The sequence below is a fragment of the Phytophthora cinnamomi genome (assembly GCF_018691715.1).
Source record: "Phytophthora cinnamomi strain GKB4 chromosome Unknown Contig5, whole genome shotgun sequence".
NCBI classification, from domain to species: domain Eukaryota; phylum Oomycota; class Peronosporomycetes; order Peronosporales; family Peronosporaceae; genus Phytophthora; species Phytophthora cinnamomi.
The window spans coordinates 512,341-535,353 of NW_027150938.1; the positions used below are offsets into that span (position 1 = coordinate 512,341).

A 23,013-nucleotide genomic window follows, 5' to 3' on the forward strand; every position below is an offset into this window, starting at 1 on the left:
CGACGTCGAAAAGCTCTCCAGAACCACAGCCACCGTCAGATTCAGCATCACGTACGCCACGATCAGCGTGAAGGAGCAGAAGAAAATGTGCGGGACCGGGTTCCCGCAGCCATTCAGCGGAACGCAATCCTCGGCATCACTAAATCCACACATGCGCGGATCATACGGAGGATCATTCACGCACCCTGGAGTGCTCGACACTAAATCGTACATGCAATGGTTCCACGACTCGCCCGTTGCAGCACGCAACAGGAAGAGGAAGCCCCTGCCAAGCTCTGGAAGTTGGCGTGCGTGTCGATGTCGCTCGACAGCGCCACCTTGGCGAACAATTGCACCCCCATGGTCGAGTACACGAACAGAATCAAGAACAAGATGGATGTGATGTTGCCGAGCCCGGGTAACGAGATGTACAGTGTCGATAGAATCGCTCGGATGCTGCTCGACGACTCCACAAGGCGGAAAATGCGAGCGACACGGGTGAGCCGAACCACCATTGTGAGTGTCCACACCGAACTCGACGCGAACGCTTGTACGACGGTCCCGACCAGCGTCCCGACCACCACGAACAAGTCAAACTGATTCCACCGGTCCTCGAAGTACGCGCGGCCGTATGCCATAAGCTTCATCGCCGCCTCAACCGCGAACACGCAAGTGTTCAAGTCGCTCACGAGGGTCGTGGCATGCAGTTGCTGCGTCGACGCGCCGAAGTGGTGGGCCCCCATCAGCAGCGTGTTCACCAGAATGCAGCTCATGATGAACCTCTCGAAGTAGTGCGTCTGCACGATAGTGAAACAGAGACGCCGTACTCGCTGCGGCGGGGGTTTGAGAATGCGAATGGGGCCGATTCGCTTCGCCGACTGCTGCGTCTCCATCCATTTCTTCTGCTCCGGCGTCAGTAAGAAATCGCCGCCGAGTTTCGCCTTTATCGTGTTGAAGTTGTCGATGACCACGCCCACAAACACGTTCATCACGAAGAAGCTGCCAACGACCATGAACGCGATGAAGAACACGATCCAAAACTCGTTGTGGTTCACGATGGGCTGCATCCCGGGGCCAGTTGCATCGCACGCTGCCTTCATGAACTCCGACCAGTTCTCCGATGTCGACACGACGAAAAACGTCAGCATGGCGGACCCCACGTTGTCGAAGTTCTTCAACAGCACAGGTTCCCACGAGGCTCCCCAACACTCGCATACGTACTGCGACGTGAGCTCTTCGGTCGGAAAACCTTCGCAAACGGAGCTACTGAATCAGCCGCGTTGCATATCGGACAGAACATCCCAAGGCGTGGGTGATACAAGAAATGCCTTCTGCTCTGGCGAAAGCGAGTCAAAGACGTCTCCACTGCACGTTCGAAAGGTGCCTTTCAAAAAGTTGACCGCGGTAATACTGAAGAGCATCAAGAGAATCATAGACAGGAAGACCACGTTTATCACCGCAGGGATGGATTCGACCAGCGCACTCACTACCAACTTCAGACCCGGTCGCCGATTAATCATTCGTAGTGGACGAAGCGATCGCAAATCTCTCAGTGACAAGAGAGGCTTGATACTGCTGCTCGCTGTTGACACATGTGTGAAAAACGCCACTGTGGACGAGATCGCAACGAAGGCATCGATCACGTTCCACGGACTTCTCAGGTAGGCGCCTTCGTTCATGATGAAGCCGAGTGACACGATTTTTACAGCCATCTCGATGACGAATACCATCGCAAACACTTTGTTCAGCGTCAATAGGACTTTCGCCAACGGCGATTCAGGATCATGCAGAGGGTTCTCCAGAGCTAGTGCGATGGAAGAGAGGACAATCAATCCAAACATTACGGAGTCGAACTTCGGGTGGGTAGCAAGTAGAGTGACCCACTGGTGAATCTCGTTCTTCGGTCCAAAGAGGAAGAGTGAATTCCCTCGAAGTGTACCCACTTTCGGCAGGGTATTAACGTTAATATGGCCACTTTCCTGTCACTTTAAACGATATGATTCCTCTTGGGGTAGGCTTGGTGGGCCTGTTTTATTGTGAGAATCGAGACCATCATGAGTTCTTGGCAACACCTTCCTGGTGACACAGTGGCGCAGTAGAAACTCTGTTTGGCGCAAAGCGTTGCAACTGCGCTTTTGACGTCTGGCGTTGGGACGATAGGGATGATGACTGGGTGTGCGGAGTATTGCGCCTGCCGTCTTGTGGAGTTTGCCACTGGACATCTAATGAGCCTGTGTGAGCTACTGCCATTCGACGAATTATTCTCTGCTTGTTCGCCTCGATTGGAGAGATTTTGGAGCGTGGCCGAGTGAGCATGACCGGTTTCTTGTTTTGCCCTTCTGAAGCGCTGCTTTCACTTCTAGCCGCAAAATTATCTAATAGCAGCGCTAAGAACAAATTCATCAAAACGAAGTCACCAAGAACTACCTGCTGTAGGTGCATTAGTGAACTGTCACTAGAAGTTAGCTTCAACAATAGGATTCCTCACCAATACGATGAAGTAGACAGATGCAAACATCCCATTGCCGCGTATGGCATCATACAGAACAGCGCTCCAGTTATCCCCTGTCGCGACTTGAAACACCGTTGCGATTGCCCATGGTAGCGTATCGAAGTTGCTGCGAGGAACCTGGGCCGCCGACAGAATCAATGTTCGTCAGTATAAAAACATATTTTTGCTTTTACCGTACTTACAGTTCCGCTCCAGAAATCATTCAGGTTCTGCGGCGTTGGGTACTCTTGGTGATCGAATCTCATCGTGTTGGCAAACAACTTCATCCCACGATAAGATCGTCTGGCCTGTAGTTGTAAAGAGTGGGAAACGAAGACCTACATCAGCGCGAATATGTAGAGAAATAGAACAAGAAGAACCCCGAAGTTCCCAATACTTGCTACAGCTTCAGCTATCATACTCAGTAAATCCCGAAGCGAATTCCAGCGCCTGGCAAGTCGAAACACTCGGAAGAGGCGGAACGCTCGCAGTAATGATACTGATCTTGCCCCGGACGAGTTGACCTCGGACGACAAGAGCGATGGCCGCGACACTGCCACCTCGAGCAAGTCTGATACGACAATTACGGCGTCAAAAATATTCAATCTATCGTAGAAGTACTGTCGCCAGCCCAGACCTGCGAGCTTCAACAGCAGTTCATCCACGAACGCGCACACAAACACAAAGTGTGCCAACTCGAGATCCACTTCCATCGATCGCGACATTGGGTAGTGGTCGAATGACAGCATCACTGTACTTACGAACACGAAAGCCAGGGTGATGTCGGAAAAATATCTGTGTGTCACGACGCTGCACAGAAACGAAGACGACTGGGCATCACAACTAATCGGTAGGCGTCTCATACGTGCGCCCAATGTTATCGAAGACGATTTCCTCCTGACTGTCAATTTTCCTGCTTTGTCCGCTTTAAATTCTTCGCTGATGACAGCGATTGTCAAGTTCATCACAAAATAGGATGCGAAAATAATCAGCGCGATGGCAAAGCATGCACCAACCACCGGGTGCGACGCATCCATTGTCATGTACATGATGAGCGTCCAGCCTTCTTCCGTGACGGATTGGAAAATTGTGAGCAGCGCCCGGCCGATGTGGTCATACGTGGTAAACCCCAGTTGAGTTTGGCCGTATGCAAGGCCTCTTGCATGACCTTGGTGTTTTTGAAGCGAGGGTTGCCGAACACGTCATAATTGGACCCACACGTACTGCCAGTTGGGCATCGGTATCCCCCCGGGTGAAATGGCTCGGCACAAAGCTGTCGTACGTCGAAGTTGAGCGGCCAGAAGCAGTCTTGCGGCGCACGCCACGGCGATGTGTCTTTTGTGTACCCGAGGTTGTCATCTCTGAAGTCTAGCAGCGGGGCGTCCAGACACCGGAAGGCGGATGCGTTTGCGGTCACTTGCTCCAGATACTCGTTCGAGACTGGCCACGACGTTGCCGAATCAGCTGGCATGCGCACCGGGAACTCGGTCAAACGACAGACGTGGCCCATTTGACCTCCGAATAGCTGGATGCCGAGTATGCCGAAGATGAGGAACGCGAACATCTGCAGCGCCACGACACTCTGAAGCGCCGGTATTGCGTTAAACAGCGCGGTGGTGAGGCGCCGCATCCCTGGGAAGGCGGACAGGGACCGCAGTAGTCGCAGGACGTGCACCGCTCGGAACTCGGAGATATTGGACATGCCTGAAATCTCCGCGACAAAACTGCTAATAGTGAGGTCAGCACGCACGATGACGATCAACAACTCGATATTCTACGAATGCGAGCACGGTACCTTGCGAAGAGCATGAAGAAGTCGATGACGTTCCACGAGTCCTTCCAGTACGAGCCCTGACCTGCGACGCCCAGTGCGACGATCTTCAAAACGCACTCGGTCGTGAAAACCCCCGTGAGCACGAACTCGAATATCTCCACGACGTGGTTCGCCATCGAGTACGCGTCGACAAGCGTGCCGTTCTCGAACTTCTTACCGTGGCTTGTCGGATTGAGGCCTTCGTCGACGACGGAAAAGTCCACGACCGCTAGTACGATGGAGTTGAGCACGATGCAGGATATGATGAAGTCGTCAAAGCGCCTATGCGAAACCAGTCGGATGCACCACCGGCGCACCACATTTTCTCTCGTCACGAACCAAATGAAGGCATACTCCGCACCGCAAAGCTAAGCACAGGTATGTGCAGAAGTATTAGAGTTCTATGGTTTTGATATACTCGGAGACTTATCACGCACCTCTATGCTTTTTTTGTTTGGTCACGACTGGGCTGAGGGTGGCTGCGGCGTAGCTGTACTTGGTTCTCCTCGGGGCCATTCGTCGCCACGATAGTCACAGCATGTGGGCCTCCCATATCTCCCTCGAGGCTGCTATTGAGATATGCATCAGCCGCTTCGTCTAAAATGAGGAGACTATGTGCTGTCTTGAACAGTTTCGGAATAGCCGCTCTAGTTTTTTTAAAATTAAATTTTAGTTGTGAAACCACTGTTATCGTTCTGACGAACCAGCTAGAATCAGCGACAACATATAACAACAGCTACATGTTGTCAACTCATATAACTTGTGTCTGTTATTTACTCTTCCGCTACTGAACAAGACCAGTGAGAGTAGTGCCAATCGCTTGCAGGTGTTGAGTCCTAGACTTCTGAGGTCGGAACAAAACGAACAACTTCAGCCTTTACTGCTCTAGTTTTCTGGTCGAGACATGGCGGCTAGACGTTTCGCCGCAAAAATAGTTGACAGATAGGAGCCCCCATGACGAAACTGACGAACACTATCACCGCATTTTTTGACCGAGCTTTTTCTTGTTGACGAACTAATTTTTAGCCCATGCGCCCATCTCACGCCAACATTAAGCCAGTTTTTATTAAAACTTAAAAGTTAAGGCGCTGTTCACACAGTTTTGTACCATGCTATTGAGCATTGCTGCGGTACCTACTTGGACGCTGACAAGTACGAGACTACTTATCGTGGTCGGCGTCATGCCCAGGGCTCGGATCATGAATGTCCATGACTAAAGCACCGTTAGCTAGTCTGGATAAGGATCCACGATCGTTTGGGTCTCCTCTGCTACCACTTTGGGGCGGTTGGAGTCGCGCAAGCACTTTATCTTGGTTCTCTGGAGCACGAGCCACCCGAAATACACAGAAGCACATCGCTATGACTAGCAAAACCACTGCGAAAGCGAATACAGCAATCCCAGCGGAGCTTGCGAATACCCAGTTGAATATTGCATGGGCAAAGGTTTGATCAGTGAGGAAAGTGCTGTCCGAGTCTGAATCAAAGAGCTCAAATTGATCGGCAGTAAGTTGAAAAGTCGATGTATCGCTGGTGCTATCGGTTAGTCGTCGTCGTCGTGCAGATGTAGAAGCTGCTACGGTAAGTTGGGGCGAAGATTCAGTGGATGGGTAGTCTGTGTGAACAACTACCCAAAAATCTCCCGAGAAAGACGTATTGGATACTTCCACTGTTTGAGCTATCGACTCGGTGCTGTTCCCACTTGCCAGCGATATATATGTGAAGTCGTAGAGTGATCGTGGTAGCATCTCGCTAACATACACGTTAGGCGCAACACCACCGCTTGCTTGGTCAGTGGATTGGAGACTAAGCCTGAGACCAATTCCGGCTCGAAGGGGCTCAGGGACCCGAAACATCATTACCTGGCCACGGGTTAACGTAAAATTTGTGACGCAGGTCGAACAGAGCAAGGATACGTTTTCCATAGCGCTCCATAGCTGCACCAATTCGAATCCAGTCGGCGAGTTACACGACAATCCGGTCCAGCCAGTCAAGCACTGGCACATCGGGGACGCGTTCTGCATGACACACTGGCCGTGCCCATGACAATTGATTGAATCTCCGTCTGATCCACATGCCCCTGGCAATGTTAGAGCGCTCGATGTGCTGGTGTGAAGAATACCTTTCAACTGAAAGACAAGTGAAGTTCCAGACGCAGCACGATTGTGCACTGCCACTTTATAACATTCACTACCGGTAGATGCGAATGAGCAGGCCGAACCTACAGCCACCGCAACACGCTGAGTCTCGGATCGTGACGCTACAGCCTGAAAATCTTGTTCTGAAGCCACCGCCAATGAAGGAAACCCAGCATCGTTAGGACCTCGCACAAGAAGTACCGGCCTCACGGGCGTATCGGCTTTAGCGATGTCATTCTGAATTTCCAGCGTGAATTCGACAGCTTTTGCTGTTGTGTCAGCGACGTCAAAAGAGTAATAAACCCACTCACCCACTGGTAGCGTCAAATTTACTGGAGATTCGTAAGCTGAATGCGAAGATGAACTGCTTGAAGCTCGCGATAGCACTATCCGTGTGGGTTCCAAAGAACAAAACTGGCCGGCGTATTTTGTCGTACAGGTACAAAGTTGACTTGACTCCGTACTGCAAACACCCTCATTTAAGCACACTCCCAAACTTTCGTTGTTATCCCCGACAGCGGCACTAGCGCTAGCACTATCAGATTCAGATACATTGGTCGCCTCGATGATAGTATTAAAAGCTGACACGAGCGTTGACGTTTTACAGTCCTTCGCTGCGTTCACCGTAAGCCGGTACCCTAGCGATCCACGAGCGTATTCACTATTATAAATGCCAATGTAGTAAATGCCCGAGCTGAGTGTCGACGTCGAGCGCGATAGTACCATCTTACGGGTGGAGGCGGCTGCGGCCCACCCGCTTACGTCGGCAAATTGCACCGAACTTGACGCGCTCGAACCGCTAGTGAAAATCTTCGGAAGGGTCTCACGACGCACAAAGAGCATAGCATCTCCATCGGGAGTCAATTGATCCAAGTTCACTACCAGGACCTCCCAGTTTTCCTTGACAGTTAGTGTGTACAACGCCCACTCACCACGCCTTATCTGGAGGTCAAGCAGCCCGACTTCCATTCGAAATGGCCCAGTAAAATGTTGGACGTACGCCACTTCTGGTCGAAGCACCTGGCAAAGCGCTTGGGCTTCAGTCGTAGGGGGATCATATGCAAATGCTTCGTCGCAGACACAGGTAGGCTGGGAATTGCTTGTAACTTTGCACACGCCATTTCCATAGCACTCCGACACACTTTGCAGCGGGTTGACACCGATCGACACGGAAGCAAAGGACATGTTAGCTGAGAATATAATTGTTTGGTCAGTGGATCCTGTCCAAGCCGTGGCATCTGTGCATGTTCCGAAGTCCTGACAGTCTGGTCCGCATCTTGGGATGCTGCAGTCGCCACCACTCCAATAGCGGTCACAAGTGCAGACACCAGGGATATTCCTCCCGCAAGTACCGCGACCAGAGCACGTAACACCACGACATTTATCCGTCTCGATGCGCAAATTGACAGTAGTGGATCCAGCTGAGAAACCAAGCAGCGACAAGTAAAAGTATCCTGGGGTCCCTTGTGTATAAGCTTCCGTGGGCTTGCTGCAAATGCGAGACGAAGAATTGATTCCTCGAGGAAATACACCGAGTGTCCCGCAAAGATTAATTTCGTCCGTAATCCCAGCTTCATTGGTGCTCGCGAAGAGAATGGTGCTAGCTGTCATGGCAGTCGGATACGTTTCATCAAACGACCCGTACAGATCCACATCTTGCGTACTGGAAGTCCCCGAGGGATAATCTACGATAAACGTGATATCATAAGTACTTGCGTCCAACGAAATCTTAAAAAACTGGTACTCCTTGGCCTGGACTGACACACTCAAACCAGCTTCAGGCAGCACTGTCACAACCGGTTCGGTAGCAGTGGAGCAATCGATACCTGAATAGCCTGACAAGCATGTACAGGCTCCAGATTCGCAACTACACTCACCATTGGCACCGCAAGACGAGCTAGTACACCCTGGTACACACTCGCAAGCGTCTCCTGAGTATCCGTTCCGGCACGAACACGTGCCAGTATCAGCAGCGCAAACTCCATTACCAGAACACTGAGAAGAGTTCTTGCCATCCTCAACCGTAGGGCAAAGTAGGTCTGAGCAGCTTAAACCAGTGTATCCTGCGGCGCAAATGCACAGCCCCGTACTGCTGTCGCATGTACCGTGGGTACTACCCCCGCACTGAGCATCTCCAGTACTAGGGCACTCAATGCCAGAACAATCATCTCCTGTAATTCCTGGGAAACACTCGCAATCCCCACTAGAGAGCAGAACGCCGTTGCCAGAACACTTGTCCTGTAGCATCTGACATAGTTGAGTACTAGGAGGACACACAAGCTTGCCCTTATAACCATTAACTTTGATATCTCCACCCTCAATTGGACATTGCACTTGCACCCCACCAATTGATAGCGTCATGCTTGTTGAAGAGCACCCCAAGACCTTATAGCAGGTAGGTCGTACGTCGGCTGAATCACTAGAAGTCCGACTTAAACTTGATTCAAAACACTTGCTTGAAGGCCCTACCTCCTCCATGAAATTGCTCGAGTCAATTAGCGTTGATGTGCGACCGATGCCACGACAGTCGCCGTTATTGTAGCCTCGGTAGAACGGACAATAGTCCGCGTACGAGTCGCGGCCTCCGAAATGCGGGTCCTTGAAATACTGAAAGCCTGCCGGAATGCTCGAACTGTAGCTGCCCACGTTGCAATAGCCCTTGACGTTATAATCAGCGGTGCACCCGCGTTGAGAACTATCGGAGCAGATGTATTGGTCACTCCACTCAGAACACCGCGCCTTTGCCATACCACAACCTTGATGATATCCCCACGGAAGCAGTTGAGCTCGATCAAACCCCGTCACCTCGTACCAGCCGCTATCCTCAAACAAAGCCAGCGTTAGCGCGGAGTACACAGGGTCATACGCACTAATCGCACTCATGTACTCGTTCATGACGACACGCTTCTCCCAGTGCGAACTGAATGATGAGCTTCCATCTTCTCCGTTCTCCAATTCCAGACCTGCGTCCACCCAGTCAAAGCAGTTGAAGTGTTGCTTGACTTGCTGGACAACTTGAGGCGTTACGATCTTGCTGACAGTGATTCCTCCAGTGCCTTGAGTCTGTACAACAACGTTTTCGTATTTCCATAGCGCGCCGTTCCTCGGCTGGCGGAAGTTTACAAACAGGCGCTGGGAAAATACCAGCGCGTGTGTCATCTCGTGCAATGCCGTACCAACTTGTTCGGTGCGACTAGCACCAACGGTGCCTGCAGGATTCAGACGCGAAGGACTGAAGTTGGCTTGACCGGAGATGGGCCGACCAAATTGATCGAGGTTACACGGCAGTGCCCACGCGATAACTGAACCTGTGGTTGGGCGTGCTGTCACGTGGAGCAAGTAGTCTGCATTCTCCATGCCTACGGTTCTGTAGAACGCTGGCATTGTATTGGTGCAGCAAGCCCAATCCGTGTCGTTTGAGCACGACATCCCGGATACAATGAGGTTCCCCGCTACCCGTTGAACAGATAGTATGCTGCCAAAGTAGTCAGCGATGGTTTTGAGTAAAACGGTAGTTATGAAGTCCTTTTTGGCTGGGGTGAGGACATCTCCCTGTGAGCACGTGTAGTTCTGGTTGTCTACTTGAACAATATCACCCACTTTCTCGCACATGTAGCCCGGATCACTGTCCATAGTGCACCACCACGCATAATTAGTTGTGTTATCCACAAGGGTTCACATAATACCCACACCGGTGCAGCCTACGAGTAAAGTTTCGATACGTCAAAGGCGATACGCAGCGGCTGGAACGCGTTTGAGGTTATCGTGACTTCAAGATCGCGCTTTGTGAACGCTGTAGAGACCCCGAACGCATTCAGAACAGTGTTAACGAAGTACTCACGGGCTGGGCTCTGAGCGGGAGGTTCATTGTCGACGACGAACTCCTGTGGGCTGACGAGCGACTCCAGGTCCACCGTGCGCTCGAACTCGTCGACTTTTCTGTCGTGGATGCAGTCATGGTGGTGATGATGGCTTCGCGATTCAATTGATGTAGCTGTGGCGACACCAACAAACTCAACTGACATGTAGTGGGTTGCAATAATACAAAACAGCAAAGCGCTACATAGTGCCAGTCGTCCGGGCTGTGAAAAGTATAGGGTCATCTCACAAAGCGTGCACTTGGATGCGTGTTGTCGTGCACTGTCGAATGCAGGTCGCTTTAGAACTAGAATCACTTTATGCAGCTACGAAGAAGCGATGAGAGCACAATGCATCGCGGAGGTTTCGTCGACAGAACGACGACAAAACCGTCGGCAAAAATAATGGTTTCTTGAGGTATTTAACGTGATAGTTTTCTCTAGTGGATGTTCGTACTAATGCTGTCGTCCACCCAACGAATACAGTTGCCTTCGGCATCTCCCGAAAACAATTGCCGCTGCTCGGGACCTAGCGTCAGAGCGGTCACCTTGACTCGATGGTCCAGAAGCAGCTTCAGAATAAAAAGCTGGCAGGATGGAACCACTTGCTTGCGCGCATTCGATGCCGTGCCTTGGTTTTGGATCGAAACTGGCATGTTAATGCCTTCATTTCGTCTCGAGCTGCTTGGGGAGCTGCAGAACATTCCAGGAGTAACCGGAACCTTATTGCATTTTGAAGATGCTGGGGATTCACCCTCTTCGTTATCCTTGCTGTGGCGAGCGAGGTCCGAAGGGTATCGAAGCCCCCACAGTGCAATTGCGCCATTCATGTGCCCCGTTACGGCTACCACTCCATTTTGCCACGCCTCGCACCGTGTTGGGATTGCACAAGTCTAAGCACGACACAAAGTGGTTGGTTAGTTGTAATCGCTGACAATATTAATGAGGTACTTACGATTGCTTGGAGGCCGAATGTTGACGAGCTAGATGCTGCGAGAAGATCGCCGTTGATACTCCAAAGTCGTAGCTCAGAACTGGTAGCTGTTAGCACATTTCCGTTCGCACCGTTGATTGAGACGTGGGCAACTGCAGTCGAATGACCAGCCAGCTCTTGTAACATAGCACGTGTTCGTAAATCCCACAGCAGCACGCTGCGGTCTGCAGATGAACTCGCAATTAAGTTCAACTCCTAACATCGCAAAAAGTCAGCTTCAGCTCAAGCGTTAAAACTTACAGGCAAAGTCTACTCACCTTGTTGATGGCAACACACACTACAGCGTCTGTGTGGCCGATGAATTTCGCCATTTGTTTGAATATTCTCCGTCCGTCCGACGCTTTTGAGCACTCGATCATGTTCACAACTGCGTCTTGACCTCCCGTGACTAGCAATATACCGTCATCTGAAATGGCGGCACAGTTGACATCGTCCTGGTGTGCCCCCTCGATGACTGCTAGTACCTTGTTGCCTTCTCGATATCGACTAGTGCCTGGGCTTTGCTGATGGACCCGAAGCTTCATGACCCCGCTGTTGTTCCCCCAGTCTAAATACTTTGCGAACCGCGGTGGCATAAAGGTGCATCCAACGCCTTGGCATTGCATCTTGTCATGTGAAAGCCGCACATCACCTATTGCGCTTCCATTTACTTGCACAGCTACTGTCGAGTGCTTCTTGAGAAATACGTAGTCCTTGCCAATCGATACCAGTGCGGGGGACAAAGGCGTGTGCCACTTTACATAGGTCTCGATAGTGCTCAGTGTGATTCCGTCGTATTGGTGTCCAGCCGAAGGATTCATAGCTGGCGTCGACGAAGTAGTCGAAGGTGAGGGCTGCAGCGTCGGTACTTTACGCTGAGGGTGAGGACTCGAAAAGAGTCGCGTAGGCGTTTGGCCAAAGTTTTCTATCTGTGCTAGCGTCGCTGCGCGCATCACGGGGTCCTCAATCTGATCAATGTCTACAGTACCTTCGTAAGTAAAATGCATAAACACATTCTGCGTATCCACCGCAGCTTGTCCGGTTTGCTTGACACCGAAAACAAGATCAATCCATTCGTGTAGATGTTCTGATACATATTTCGACTCGAGTGCTCGACGATTAATCCTAACGAATTCGCGCGGATCTTGATGTGCCCAAGGGGGTAAAATTACATGGCAGACCTCTTCACCACTCTGTGTGGTGCCAAATCGGCAGTTGTTCGCATTGTAGAGAAACTCGGGTAGGTAAAAGAATTCCGGAATGAGTTCGCGCACATCCTGCAAATTATCTCGAGAGGCCGATGTCCACGACGACGGGATGCTACGAAATAGACGGTCTGGGTGATCGAAGACGCCACCCTGCAATTCCAATGCCAGGGCTGTAAATGGCTCGAGGCGAATAAGATAGTTAATCACATAGGCGGAGCACGAATAATGTGTCCCATAGTGAAACGCAGGAGTCCCCATTGACCCATCAGTATCCATGTCTTGGCTCAAAGCTAGGTATCGTTCACAAAACTGAGCTGCTCGAGTCTCACCAATCGCTCCCATGGGTTTTGACAAATCCCGAAACGTGTCGCGCGAGTCTAGATCTAGAAACTCGCTGGCGTAATCAGCAACCACCCAAGGGAAGACAGGATACTGTGTGATGTCGTTAAAACTTCGCCCTGCCAAAGTGTTCAAGTGAATGAGGTACTCAAAATTGGAGATAGATCCACGGAGCCACCTTTTTGTCACCGCCTGACGTATTCGCTTAATCGATGGTGCAAGAGCTCCGGTTCGAAGAACAGGACTCCAAAATATGCTGTTGATCAGCGGCATCTGAAAGAGTAGCTTGACAACTTCCTCACGGTCAGCAGGCGTCTGGAACTGGAGGAAATATGTAGAACCGAAAAGATCAAAGAGCTCAATGCCAACGGGTCGCAGTTGATACTTGATTCGGCAAAACTGTTTAACGTTCAAATACTTTACACTCCAACGGGAAACTGTCGCTGATGAAAACGACGCTGTTGAACCGTTTGCTTGCTCCCCAGGTTGGACAGTGGAGTTTAGCAACGGTTGAACGGAGAAAAATTGCTCTCCTCCCGATTTTGGCTGAACGAATTGCATACTCAGGTCGTTCAGTGCTGCACGTAGTAGTCTTTTAGTAGTCTTTCTTCTCCCACCCGTGGGCGTACTTGTTGATTTAATACCAGTCGGTTGAGTTGAAGTACTTTCGAAGCCGAACACTGACCCTGCTTTACCAGAATCATCCTCTGCTGTGATATTCCCGTTTTGACTGTTGTAAACCTTAGTATACCCACCAATGAAGTACAATCCGAATCGACATATCACGAAGATGCCCGGAATCCTTCCCATACCCGCGATATATGCTGCACTGTAGCTCCGCATCGGAGGGTAGTCATCGCGGTGGAGAAAGCGAGCAATAGGACCGTACACCGCATCGCATGATGTATCACTTTCGTTGCTAATGTGTCCCATCTCTGCCCGAGGTGAAGCAGGATCTACCGTCGGTGTTGCAATCATAAAACCTTCGTCTTTGGTCACAGAAGGGGTTAAGTCAGCCTCTTTCTCCTCAATTTCTCCATCAGAGTCATCGCTTTCTGCATTGTCCATGGGAATGGTTGAACCGATCGGTGTATCCTCATCGACCTCATCGCCGGATCCTTCTAGTTCTGTCTCCATCACAGTCGTTAGTATCTCAGGTGATCCTAGACTTGTGGACTGCACGGCACAGAGTGCGTATTGAGTAGCCTCAGCATCCGCCGCATCAAACAGTGTGGACAGCAAAGACTGTTCTTGAGGTCTTTCCGCTGCCGCAGTAATGAGGCGATCGATGTCTGTAACTAGGGATGGCGACACACCCATGCTACGATTGTCGTCACTATCCCCCTCGCCTCCCAAAAACGAGCTGTACACTTTCAGAGCCATTGCCAGAATCACATCTGCGTTACCACACGAGTTTGTTTCTATAATGCCTGCAAATAATTCCTGCGTAGAGTTCATTTTGCACTGAGATAAAATGTGCTGAAGCGTTTGTGCGGTGGTTTCAGCGCGACCTTCAACCGTGCCTAGTCGATAAGCGAACTCATGAAAAACTTCCACTGCATCGTGGAATTCGAGGCTTCGTCTGAAAGGGTCACTGTCAAAACTTCCTAGCGCGAAAGTTGGGATATCAGCTGGAATTTGTGGTTTGGCCTCAATGGCATTCTGCTGGCCTACCTTAGCTTCGGACAGTGTTGCTTGTTTTGCGTTTTCCTCGGCTACGTAATTTCGGACCAGCCGCATTCTCATTCGCTGGGGGCCCTCACTAGTATCCAAACAGTACCCAAGTGATCTACGCTGGAACACACTTCGTTTTTCTTCTGTATCGACATCAACACTACCATCTAAATCGTTAACTTGCCATTTGCCTGTCTGCCAAATATTTCGCGTATATGCGAGACGTATTGAAGTTTCGCGCCACCGAGAGAGCCCATCGTTCATAGCCTCCAGCTCGCTATCTCGAAGACTTGAGAATTTCATGAGTGTCTTTCTTGCAATCATGTCGCGGCGTTCTGGATCCATTTCCTCTACAAAAGCATTAAAAGATCCCGCGGATTTAACGTCGACTCTTACCAAAAAGTCTGTTTCAAGACTTACTTCTTGAGATCCTCCTCCACTGGACACGTTTCGGAGACAAATACACGACTGAAGGACCTCCAGCCAGTGGCGATAAATTGACTCAGTTCTAGAGACTATAAGATCAGCCAGTAGTGATTCATTCTCGGCAAGCCACAGCTGAAACTGACACCAAATCTCTTGATTAAGCGAGATACCGGAGGGTTTTGAAGCGCTATCTGTATCTTTGTCTCGTGTGTGCAAAGCATACAGAAGTCTATCGAAACCTCCGTGAAATACATCGACAGCAACTTCTTTCTTCGTTGAGGTTATTGTATGCAGGAGAGATGTCCGCGGTTCTGCAATTAATAGCTCCTTCACCGCATCAAAGCGCTGGTCAATCAAGAATTGCCATAGTACGATTGCTGCATGACGTACCATGTTTGCATCATTCATCAACATTCGAAACAATATAGCTGAAAGAGAGAGAACGAAGCTGCGATCTGACTCTGGTCCCATAACAAATTCTTTGTGTGCATTTGCACTAAGACTCCTAATTCGGTGCATGCGTCGAGGACGCCCTCCTGATGGCGCAGCATTTGCTGGGTCGGTATTCCCACCCGCATCATTAGAGGAGGTTTGTGTAACGATGCCACATTCGATCACACCTTCCCAGGTGGGCACTTGTAGCAAAACGTGTTTGGATTGCACAAATAATTCCAAAAGTTTAGCTGACGGGAGAATATCTCGATGCGCACCACCAAGTTCATTCAACACAACCGTTTGGGCACAGTAAATTAGTGCTCCAAAAAAGAACTGCTGTTCATCCGCACCTACAGATTGTGCTATAACTGGACGTGAGCACATTTCGCAACAATTGAGCAAATCCTCCAGCACTACCACTCCAATGCACGAAGCTTCCTGATCTGTTGCTTGGGTCACCGTATCAACTTTGTGGCTTACTGCCTCAGCAGCAACTGTATCTATGATATGATGGTTGTCTGTATCAGCCAAATACCGAGATAGCGCCACCCACACAGTGCATATATTCTTCAGCGAAATCAAAGTAATGTTCTTCGTCAGTGCCTGCTCTTTCTTAACAACGTGTTTCAGAAGCTCTAACCAGCAGCGCTGTCCCTTCAATCGTGATAGTGCAGACCCTGCTTGTTTTGAAATTCGTTCGTCCAGCGATTCCAGGACCAACATCATCAGTGATCCGAAGTCATCACTTCCGTATAGCGCTCGAGTCATGGCTTCACGAATGAGATTCAAACATGCGTCGATTACAGACACTGTTGCATTCGCGTCAGTATTCTCAAACGCCATTAGCCGCAGACGGATATTTGCCAGACCGGTAGCTAATGTATCTTTATATTCAGCTTCCTCGGTATCTGACATCCCACACAGTAGACACTGCATCACCACCCGAAAAATCGTACCACTCGATTTACATACCGCACTAAAGAATGACGGGATAGTTTTCACCTGAAGGGCGATTTTACCTAGCACGGCGACGTTGATTTCTTGCGCAGCCTTGTTATTCACGTCTCGGCAATTTTTCAGCAGGATTTCACCAAGTATATCCCACACCTGGTCAACGAATCTGACAACGGGTCCAAGTTTGCTGGAAGCGGGCTGAAGACTGGCTGATAGTATGTCAGGATCATAGTAAGTGGTATTGCCAATTTGAATGCTGGACACATACGCCAATAATGGAATGAACACACAGCAATCGATGCTGTATGGTCTAAGCACTCGCTTCAGCTTGTTCGTCAGTGCACTTTGGCATAGCAAATGCTCTGCAAATTCATAATGTTCCTGGACAAGCGAAAAAAGGACCCGAATACCTAGCAAAGCTTCTGTAGATATCCAGCGACCGTTTTCAGTGTCTTGATCGATTACTTCGAGAAGCACGTTAGTAAGCCCATCCACGGGGTAAGGTGGCATGCCTCCTTTACCGAGCTTGGACGAATTTTCAGCTAGAGGGGAGCTCAATGATGTTGTTTCCTGATTACCATTCTCTGAGCGTTTCTCGTCTCGTTTCTTGGCGACTGGAATTATCCCTTCGCGATTGAGCATTGACTCCACAATTGTACTGGAAATCCGTTCAGTAGACGCTTCTGCATCGCTACTTGCTTCGTCATTAGTCTCGCGATTTTGCGCGTCGTTCTCAATTTCGTGGAGTATAAATTGAAGCAAAACAACTCGAATCGGGCTGGCTCTGGTATGCATGATCGTGCTTGTCATCGAGAGTTGCATAATTTCAGCGATAGCTTGGAAGTCATCCACGTGATTTTCAACGCGCAGGAATGCTCGTAGTAGAGATAGTGCATATTGCAAAATAGCTTCAAACATTGGCTCTGCAAACTTGGGAAAGCACCATCGCATCTCTAGTGCAGTTGCTTGGTTCATGTGGCAGTCTTCGTTGCACAGGTCCGTCAAATAGGTCAAAATCCACTGGGTCAGTCCTACTCTTCGTAATTGACGGGCGTTGAATAATGCGTTGGGGTTCTTCACGATGAGTAGGTCCATCAACAGAGATACGAGTTGACACTGCAAGTGATGGGGTAATTTCTTGCGTAACTCAACACTTAAGACTATTTGTGCAAGAGCTGTTGTGTCCACAATCACCGGATGAGCTAACGGTTGTTTCCCAGTGGACAATCCAGTTTGGGAGTTGGCATATGGGACTAACTTGCCTGCTACTGCTAAACGTACGATTGAAGTCAACATCTTTTCATCAATCAAGGCCACACGTGAACAGAGGATTGCAGAAATAAATGTGTACCCGTTACAGCCAATACACTCTGCTAAACAAGACGGGTTCCGACGTAGCACGTCAACCAGCATCCGAAGCACGATGTTGAAGTCACAATGGCGGCGTGCACCGTCGAGCAATGGGAAAATGACTTGGCATACCCCACCCACTGATGGGAGTGATCGAGCCAAATCCAGGCGACACGACTGTGCAGTATTGATATAGTGCACTTGTGTGTGCGCCAGAATTGGTGTACTGGATCGATCGCCGCAAGACGTGTTAAGTGCAAAAAGAATAGTGTCTTCTGGAAGTTTGCAATTGCCGAGTAAAGTCTCGATCTCGGAGCCAACAATGCTTGGATCACAGCCATAACTGATGAAATTTCGAAAAGCTGCCGCCTTGTTGGTCTCCTTTCGCGAGGTTCCAACGTTTCCCCCAGTCGCCAACCGCAATCCTTCACTTAACTCTTCCTTTTTTGCGATCACCGACTCGGCGATTAAGGCAGCCCCAGTTGAGACCGAATCATTAGATGAAATTTGGACGCTATGCAGCTCACGCCATTTTTGCTGACATGACTTCCCCAGCTTGACGAGCTGTAAGCGTCTTGCAAATTCGGCAATTTCTATCCCACGATCAGCTGCACGAGCCAAGTGAGAATTGGCAAGCGCTTCGGGCCAGTCTCCAACACAGCGGTAGGAATGGCCGCTATATTGATGAGTGAACGTTGGGCCAAGAGAAAACATGCCTGCGATTGATCTGCTAGACATCACGTCGTCTGACAGCCACGCTGGACCAGCATTCCAAGATAACGCGGAATGAGGGCTACAAACTTGAGCATCACTTCCTACAAAAGCTTGAAAAGAGCCCGACGATGAAGCTGAGGGGAAATTCAACTTTTTTGTTGCCACTTCTTGGCCGTCGATATATACCGTGATGAGTGAGCTCCCAACCACAGCCTTTCGGTGAGTGAAAGCCAAGTGGTGCCAATCTCGCATTCGTTCTTTCCGTTCTACCTGGCTTTTAGTCGAGTAATTTCCAGCGGGAACACGGATACCCTTCCGTGAGGTAGCCGGACGAAGGTCATCAATTGCGATAGTGTCAAAAACAACAGAAGTCCGTTTTGGGTTTGGATTTATGCTGGGCCCTGTATTGACAGAGCCCGTGTGGAATCGAAGAAACCCAGTAGAGTGCTCGAAGAAAACCCGCACAAAACATCCAGAAGATTCAAGTGAATAGATCGAAACGATACAGGCAGAGCCTTCCTCGTGATTATTTGCCACGTCGCTCGGTCGGTTGGGTTCGGACGCGTTACCATTACTTGAAGCACCGAATGAACTGAGCAGAGAGTCATTTGAACTGATATTTGACTCTACGTCGCCTTTACTTTGTTCAGCACTCTGGCTTAGATTCGCGGACTGCTCCATTGCACGCCACCACATCGACATGCTGTTGTCGTCTGGGCAACGCGCTCGAAAAAGAGTCGCTTTCGCCCAAAATGACCATTCCAGCGACCCTGTTCGAGTAATGTTACTGATAGTAAGCACGTCAATAAGGTCTGCATTCTGAGCAGCACATACTTCCGACGCAAATATCTTTAAAGTTACGCCCACCAAAACACCATAAACATCAATTGATTCCGTGTTCTCTTCATCTCGTGTCACGCGGAGATTACCTTCACATTGCGAAACAGGTATAGCTGAACTTACAGGTACTATGGGCTTCTCTGCAGAAGAATTATCAGATTGGGTGTCGGTATCAACTGCTAGTGCTGGGAATCGAAGCCAACACAAAAACGAATATCCGGATGATGGAGGCCACACCTGGTCAGCGCTGTTCACAATGTGCACATACCTCCCGGTCAGTTCCAGTCCCTGGGGTTTCCCCACAGATATATGACGGATTGCTGGGTTTCGCAATACATCTCGCAGAAGTAGCAGCCCTGTTTCAGGTATTTCATTGCTGGGGTTGGCTAATAATGGCTCCTTGGGCGAATAACGCTGGACTCCCAAAAGTTTTGGCATCGTCTTTCCTACCAGTCTGAAAAACTCGTGTAAGCAAGGGACAGAGAGATTTTCTTCCAGCGAGACTGCAACAATCCACCTCGTCAAAAACGGGTGTAGTGCATCATCTGCTTTCATCAGCTTAGACACGATTTCAGGATCGCACATCCACTGAAATACCCCAGCACGCACCACGCGAACAACCCGCTGACGTTTTAATAGGATGGCAGCAGTATCAGTCGCCTCGAGGAGCGAAAGGAGCTTTTGCATCACGCTGATTGATTCACTTGTGGGTAAGATTGGTAGTAAGCGGAACAATATCTGGACAGCTTCACCATCGTGTATCGAATTGTGTACAGCGCCACCAGAGATGAGGTCAAAAACACGATTCAAGACTACTTCTCGTTTGGAGGTACCAAGAACACCCGATGTGAGTATACAACTAGCAACAGTTGAGTACCCATTGATCGATCTGAAATACTCGGCGCTGTAGCGGTCACCGTGCCGTGAATCAAGCGTGACACTCAGAGCTTTTAGCACCAATTCCATCATCTGGAACGGACGCCCATCGGAATCATCATTAACGAAATCAAACGACGATAGCAGTGCAACCAAAATTTCATAGCCCTGGCAAGCCTTCCATAGCGGGGATATCGCCAGCCCACCAGCACCGAGGATTTCGACTAAAATGTATAGCAATATGATTTGTCGCCATACAGCCCCACGGAATCGTTGGAGCGACTCCAAAATACAAGTCAAATCTGATTCCACTCCAGCCTGTAACAGCAATATACTCGATGTGTCTATGTTGTCAATGTCAGAGCTGGCTTGACTTCGTAGGTTACCAGCCAATTCCGCAAACGTAGACATGACTGAAAATTGCATTTCACTTAAGTGCCATTCATCCGTCGCATCAAACGGAGTAGCCAAAACATCTCCCACTATCATGGCATCAGCAATTGAATATAGTGCTTGGTGCGCTCGAATTTCTCGAAACCGTACGCACTCTTGAACGTTGTTTCTGAGCATCAAGCACAGCATCCTGCCATACATTTCGAGATGAGGTTTAAGCGCTGTCAAAAGCTTATGTGTCGTGGATATTTCAGGGGGGGTAACCGCATTTAAGCACATAGCAATTTCGTCTAACCACACATACACTCCCCGATCCATTAACCCGAACCCACTCAGCTTTTGTTTATACACATCTGCTCCGCAATCGCGTAAAACTTTAATTAAGCACTCACACATCAAAGTTGCAAGTGTTGAAATTGGTCCTTCTTCAAAAACAGTCAACATCGATGCTGAGGAGGTCGGTACTGGCGATGTGGAGGGCATGGAACTTGCATCACTCGAGGGGTACACCACTTCTACATTTGCCTGAGGACTGAGGGGGCTACACGCCACTAGTAGCCCGCATACAATTGATAATATCTCGTGAGCGAGTGGATCGTCGGGTTGGGCTGCGCAACATACATACTCCACGATGCGGAGAATAATCACTTGAGCGTCGTAAAACGTGGTAAGTGATAGCTTCGTCAACAATAACGCCAGTGTTCGCGTTCTGGGCTCAAGAAAAGCGAAATTGTCGTAATCGCTTGTGTAAATGTGCAAAATGTGGGTCAGTAGCTGGAGAACAAGATGCTCGTTCCGACGTTGTATCTCCGCACCAAGAACGTTGTGATCCTGCCCAGTTACGTAATTTAATAATAGATCTCTCATTGCGGCAAAAGCATGTACATTTCGAGCCGCAAACGTGGTACCAACAACGCGATCCAAGGCCTCGGGGGTATCTGCTGAACGTGCTCCAAGAGGTATCAGAAGAGTAAGCATGTTGAGCAAACTAGGAATTTCCTCCGTGGTACAAGTATCGAGGAGGCGCAGTAGCAATGTGTATCCGCCGCATGTCTGAAATTCGTCCAGAAGAACAAGTGAAAAGCGGGAAGCTCTTTCCAGGATATATAGTACCGACTTCATGCCGACTCGTACATCGTAAGAAGATAAACAGAACGTTTCGACCACGCGTGGTGATTCAGTTTCTTTATCGCACTGGGTCTCTTGATGAGACGGAGAAAATGGAGAGGTCATCACGGTTGGCGCATCTCCGCGGTCAATTGATCTCCCCGCACGTCGTCTCAAGCCAAGCGCCTCGCTAACAGCAGCAGCGGCCGCTTCTGCTGTCGAATCATCAATTCCATCTGCGGAGCCACCATATCTGGTGGGGCGATCTGGCCGTCTGATGGTATAATTCTCCAGGGCTCGCGCTGCCGTCTGGGGTGTAGTTGCGGTGGCTAAGGTGTAACTGGTCATCAATCCGACTGTCTTGACGATAACGCTGCAGTCCAACAGATACCAGGCAAGCGCCGCGTTAAAGTTGCGATCAGGTACCGACATTAGCGCTTGACTGCAAGAATCACGAATGAATACTGCAGCTAGTGGGTATTCCTCCGCTGTCAGTACGATCAGATTAGGCAACTCGCACCGATAGGTCTCCATTAACGTTCCATTTGAGGCGATTGCCACCACACAATTCATCAAAAGCTCGAGCGACGGTACCACGGCAGCAAACAAGCCTGTCGCCGTTTCTGTCGTGGGCATAGTCACCGCTGCTGAATCATCACCGGGTGTACTCGACGGATCGGCTCCCTCATCTCGACACACCTGGGTCTTTGCAGCATCCTCCTGCATCAAGGAGCGCAGCTCTTCCTTCATCGCGTAGGCGCGCATCTTCCCCACAAAATCCACCACCAGTGACGGGAACGCGGTTTGATCGCACAAAGCGACCCCAATCGCACAGGAGAAGTAGCTCTTGAGCAGCTCCAGCGAAGGTTCGCCTAGAGAAAAGTACGCACGCACAGCACCCAAGTGAGCTGGTCAAGTTCCATCTAACCCCCCAGCTGACTAGCACAGCACAGCACAGACATGACTGCCCCCGCAGCTTCTCCCCAACTTGCTCTACAAACTGCTTGAGCTTGTCCAGCTCTTCATCGGGCTCTTGTCCGTCCAGCATCTTCGCTATCCTGCGCCCACAAACACACGATCAGCCTCTTGCCAGTCCTCTCCGCCCTCTCTGCGCACGTACGCTGCCTTCACGTGCGCCGCGAGTCCACGCATGGCCGCGTCGACCTGGCGCAGCATCTCCTGCCCATACAACGTGTTTTTTTTAACGTGAAATATTCCCGTATTTTATTTCATTAGAACAAAAATTCCACCGACTTGGTCTGCTGGCTGCGGTGGAGCCGCCGAGGGCAGCAGGAACGCGCCCCAGCGCTTCGAGGTGGCCGCAGAGACCTCCGCGTCGCCCGCGGGGGACGTTCCTGCTGCCCGCGGGTGCCCGACGGACGGGGAGCGCGCGAAGATGCCGCCCAGGAGCTTCTTCATATCCGCTGGATGGTCGCAGAGTGCGGAAAC

The 23,013-nt window shown here is 50.1% G+C and overlaps 4 protein-coding genes across 4 annotated transcripts; all 4 read right to left on the reverse strand.

Annotated features, from left to right (window-relative positions):
- Positions 1 to 200: 200 nt before the first annotated feature.
- On the reverse strand, positions 201 to 1,046 carry IUM83_09780 (Voltage-gated Ion Channel; the record flags this gene model as incomplete). Its single annotated transcript, XM_067934245.1, has 1 exon — positions 201 to 1,046. One exon carries the CDS (start codon positions 1,044 to 1,046, stop codon positions 201 to 203), a length of 846 nt encoding a protein of 281 aa, XP_067799392.1.
- A 1,707-nt stretch (positions 1,047 to 2,753) lies between these two features.
- IUM83_09781 (leishmanolysin-like peptidase) lies at positions 2,754 to 9,577 on the reverse strand (the record flags this gene model as incomplete). The annotated part of the gene is made up of 7 exons (XM_067934246.1): positions 2,754 to 2,778; positions 2,892 to 2,920; positions 2,995 to 3,041; positions 3,108 to 3,176; positions 3,695 to 4,194; positions 4,266 to 4,651; positions 8,888 to 9,577. The coding sequence occupies 7 exons, from the start codon at positions 9,575 to 9,577 to the stop codon at positions 2,754 to 2,756; spliced, it is 1,746 nt and encodes a 581-aa protein (XP_067799367.1).
- A 1,138-nt stretch (positions 9,578 to 10,715) lies between these two features.
- IUM83_09782 (Lysosomal trafficking regulator) lies at positions 10,716 to 11,628 on the reverse strand (the record flags this gene model as incomplete). Its single annotated transcript, XM_067934247.1, has 3 exons — positions 10,716 to 11,168; positions 11,231 to 11,464; positions 11,527 to 11,628. 3 exons carry the CDS (start codon positions 11,626 to 11,628, stop codon positions 10,716 to 10,718), a joined length of 789 nt encoding a protein of 262 aa, XP_067799410.1.
- A 2,690-nt stretch (positions 11,629 to 14,318) lies between these two features.
- IUM83_09783 (uncharacterized protein) lies at positions 14,319 to 22,983 on the reverse strand (the record flags this gene model as incomplete). The annotated part of the gene is made up of 6 exons (XM_067934248.1): positions 14,319 to 14,402; positions 14,470 to 14,557; positions 22,085 to 22,436; positions 22,525 to 22,622; positions 22,685 to 22,743; positions 22,819 to 22,983. 6 exons carry the CDS (start codon positions 22,981 to 22,983, stop codon positions 14,319 to 14,321), a joined length of 846 nt encoding a protein of 281 aa, XP_067799397.1.
- Between the last annotated feature and the right edge of the window lie 30 nt (positions 22,984 to 23,013).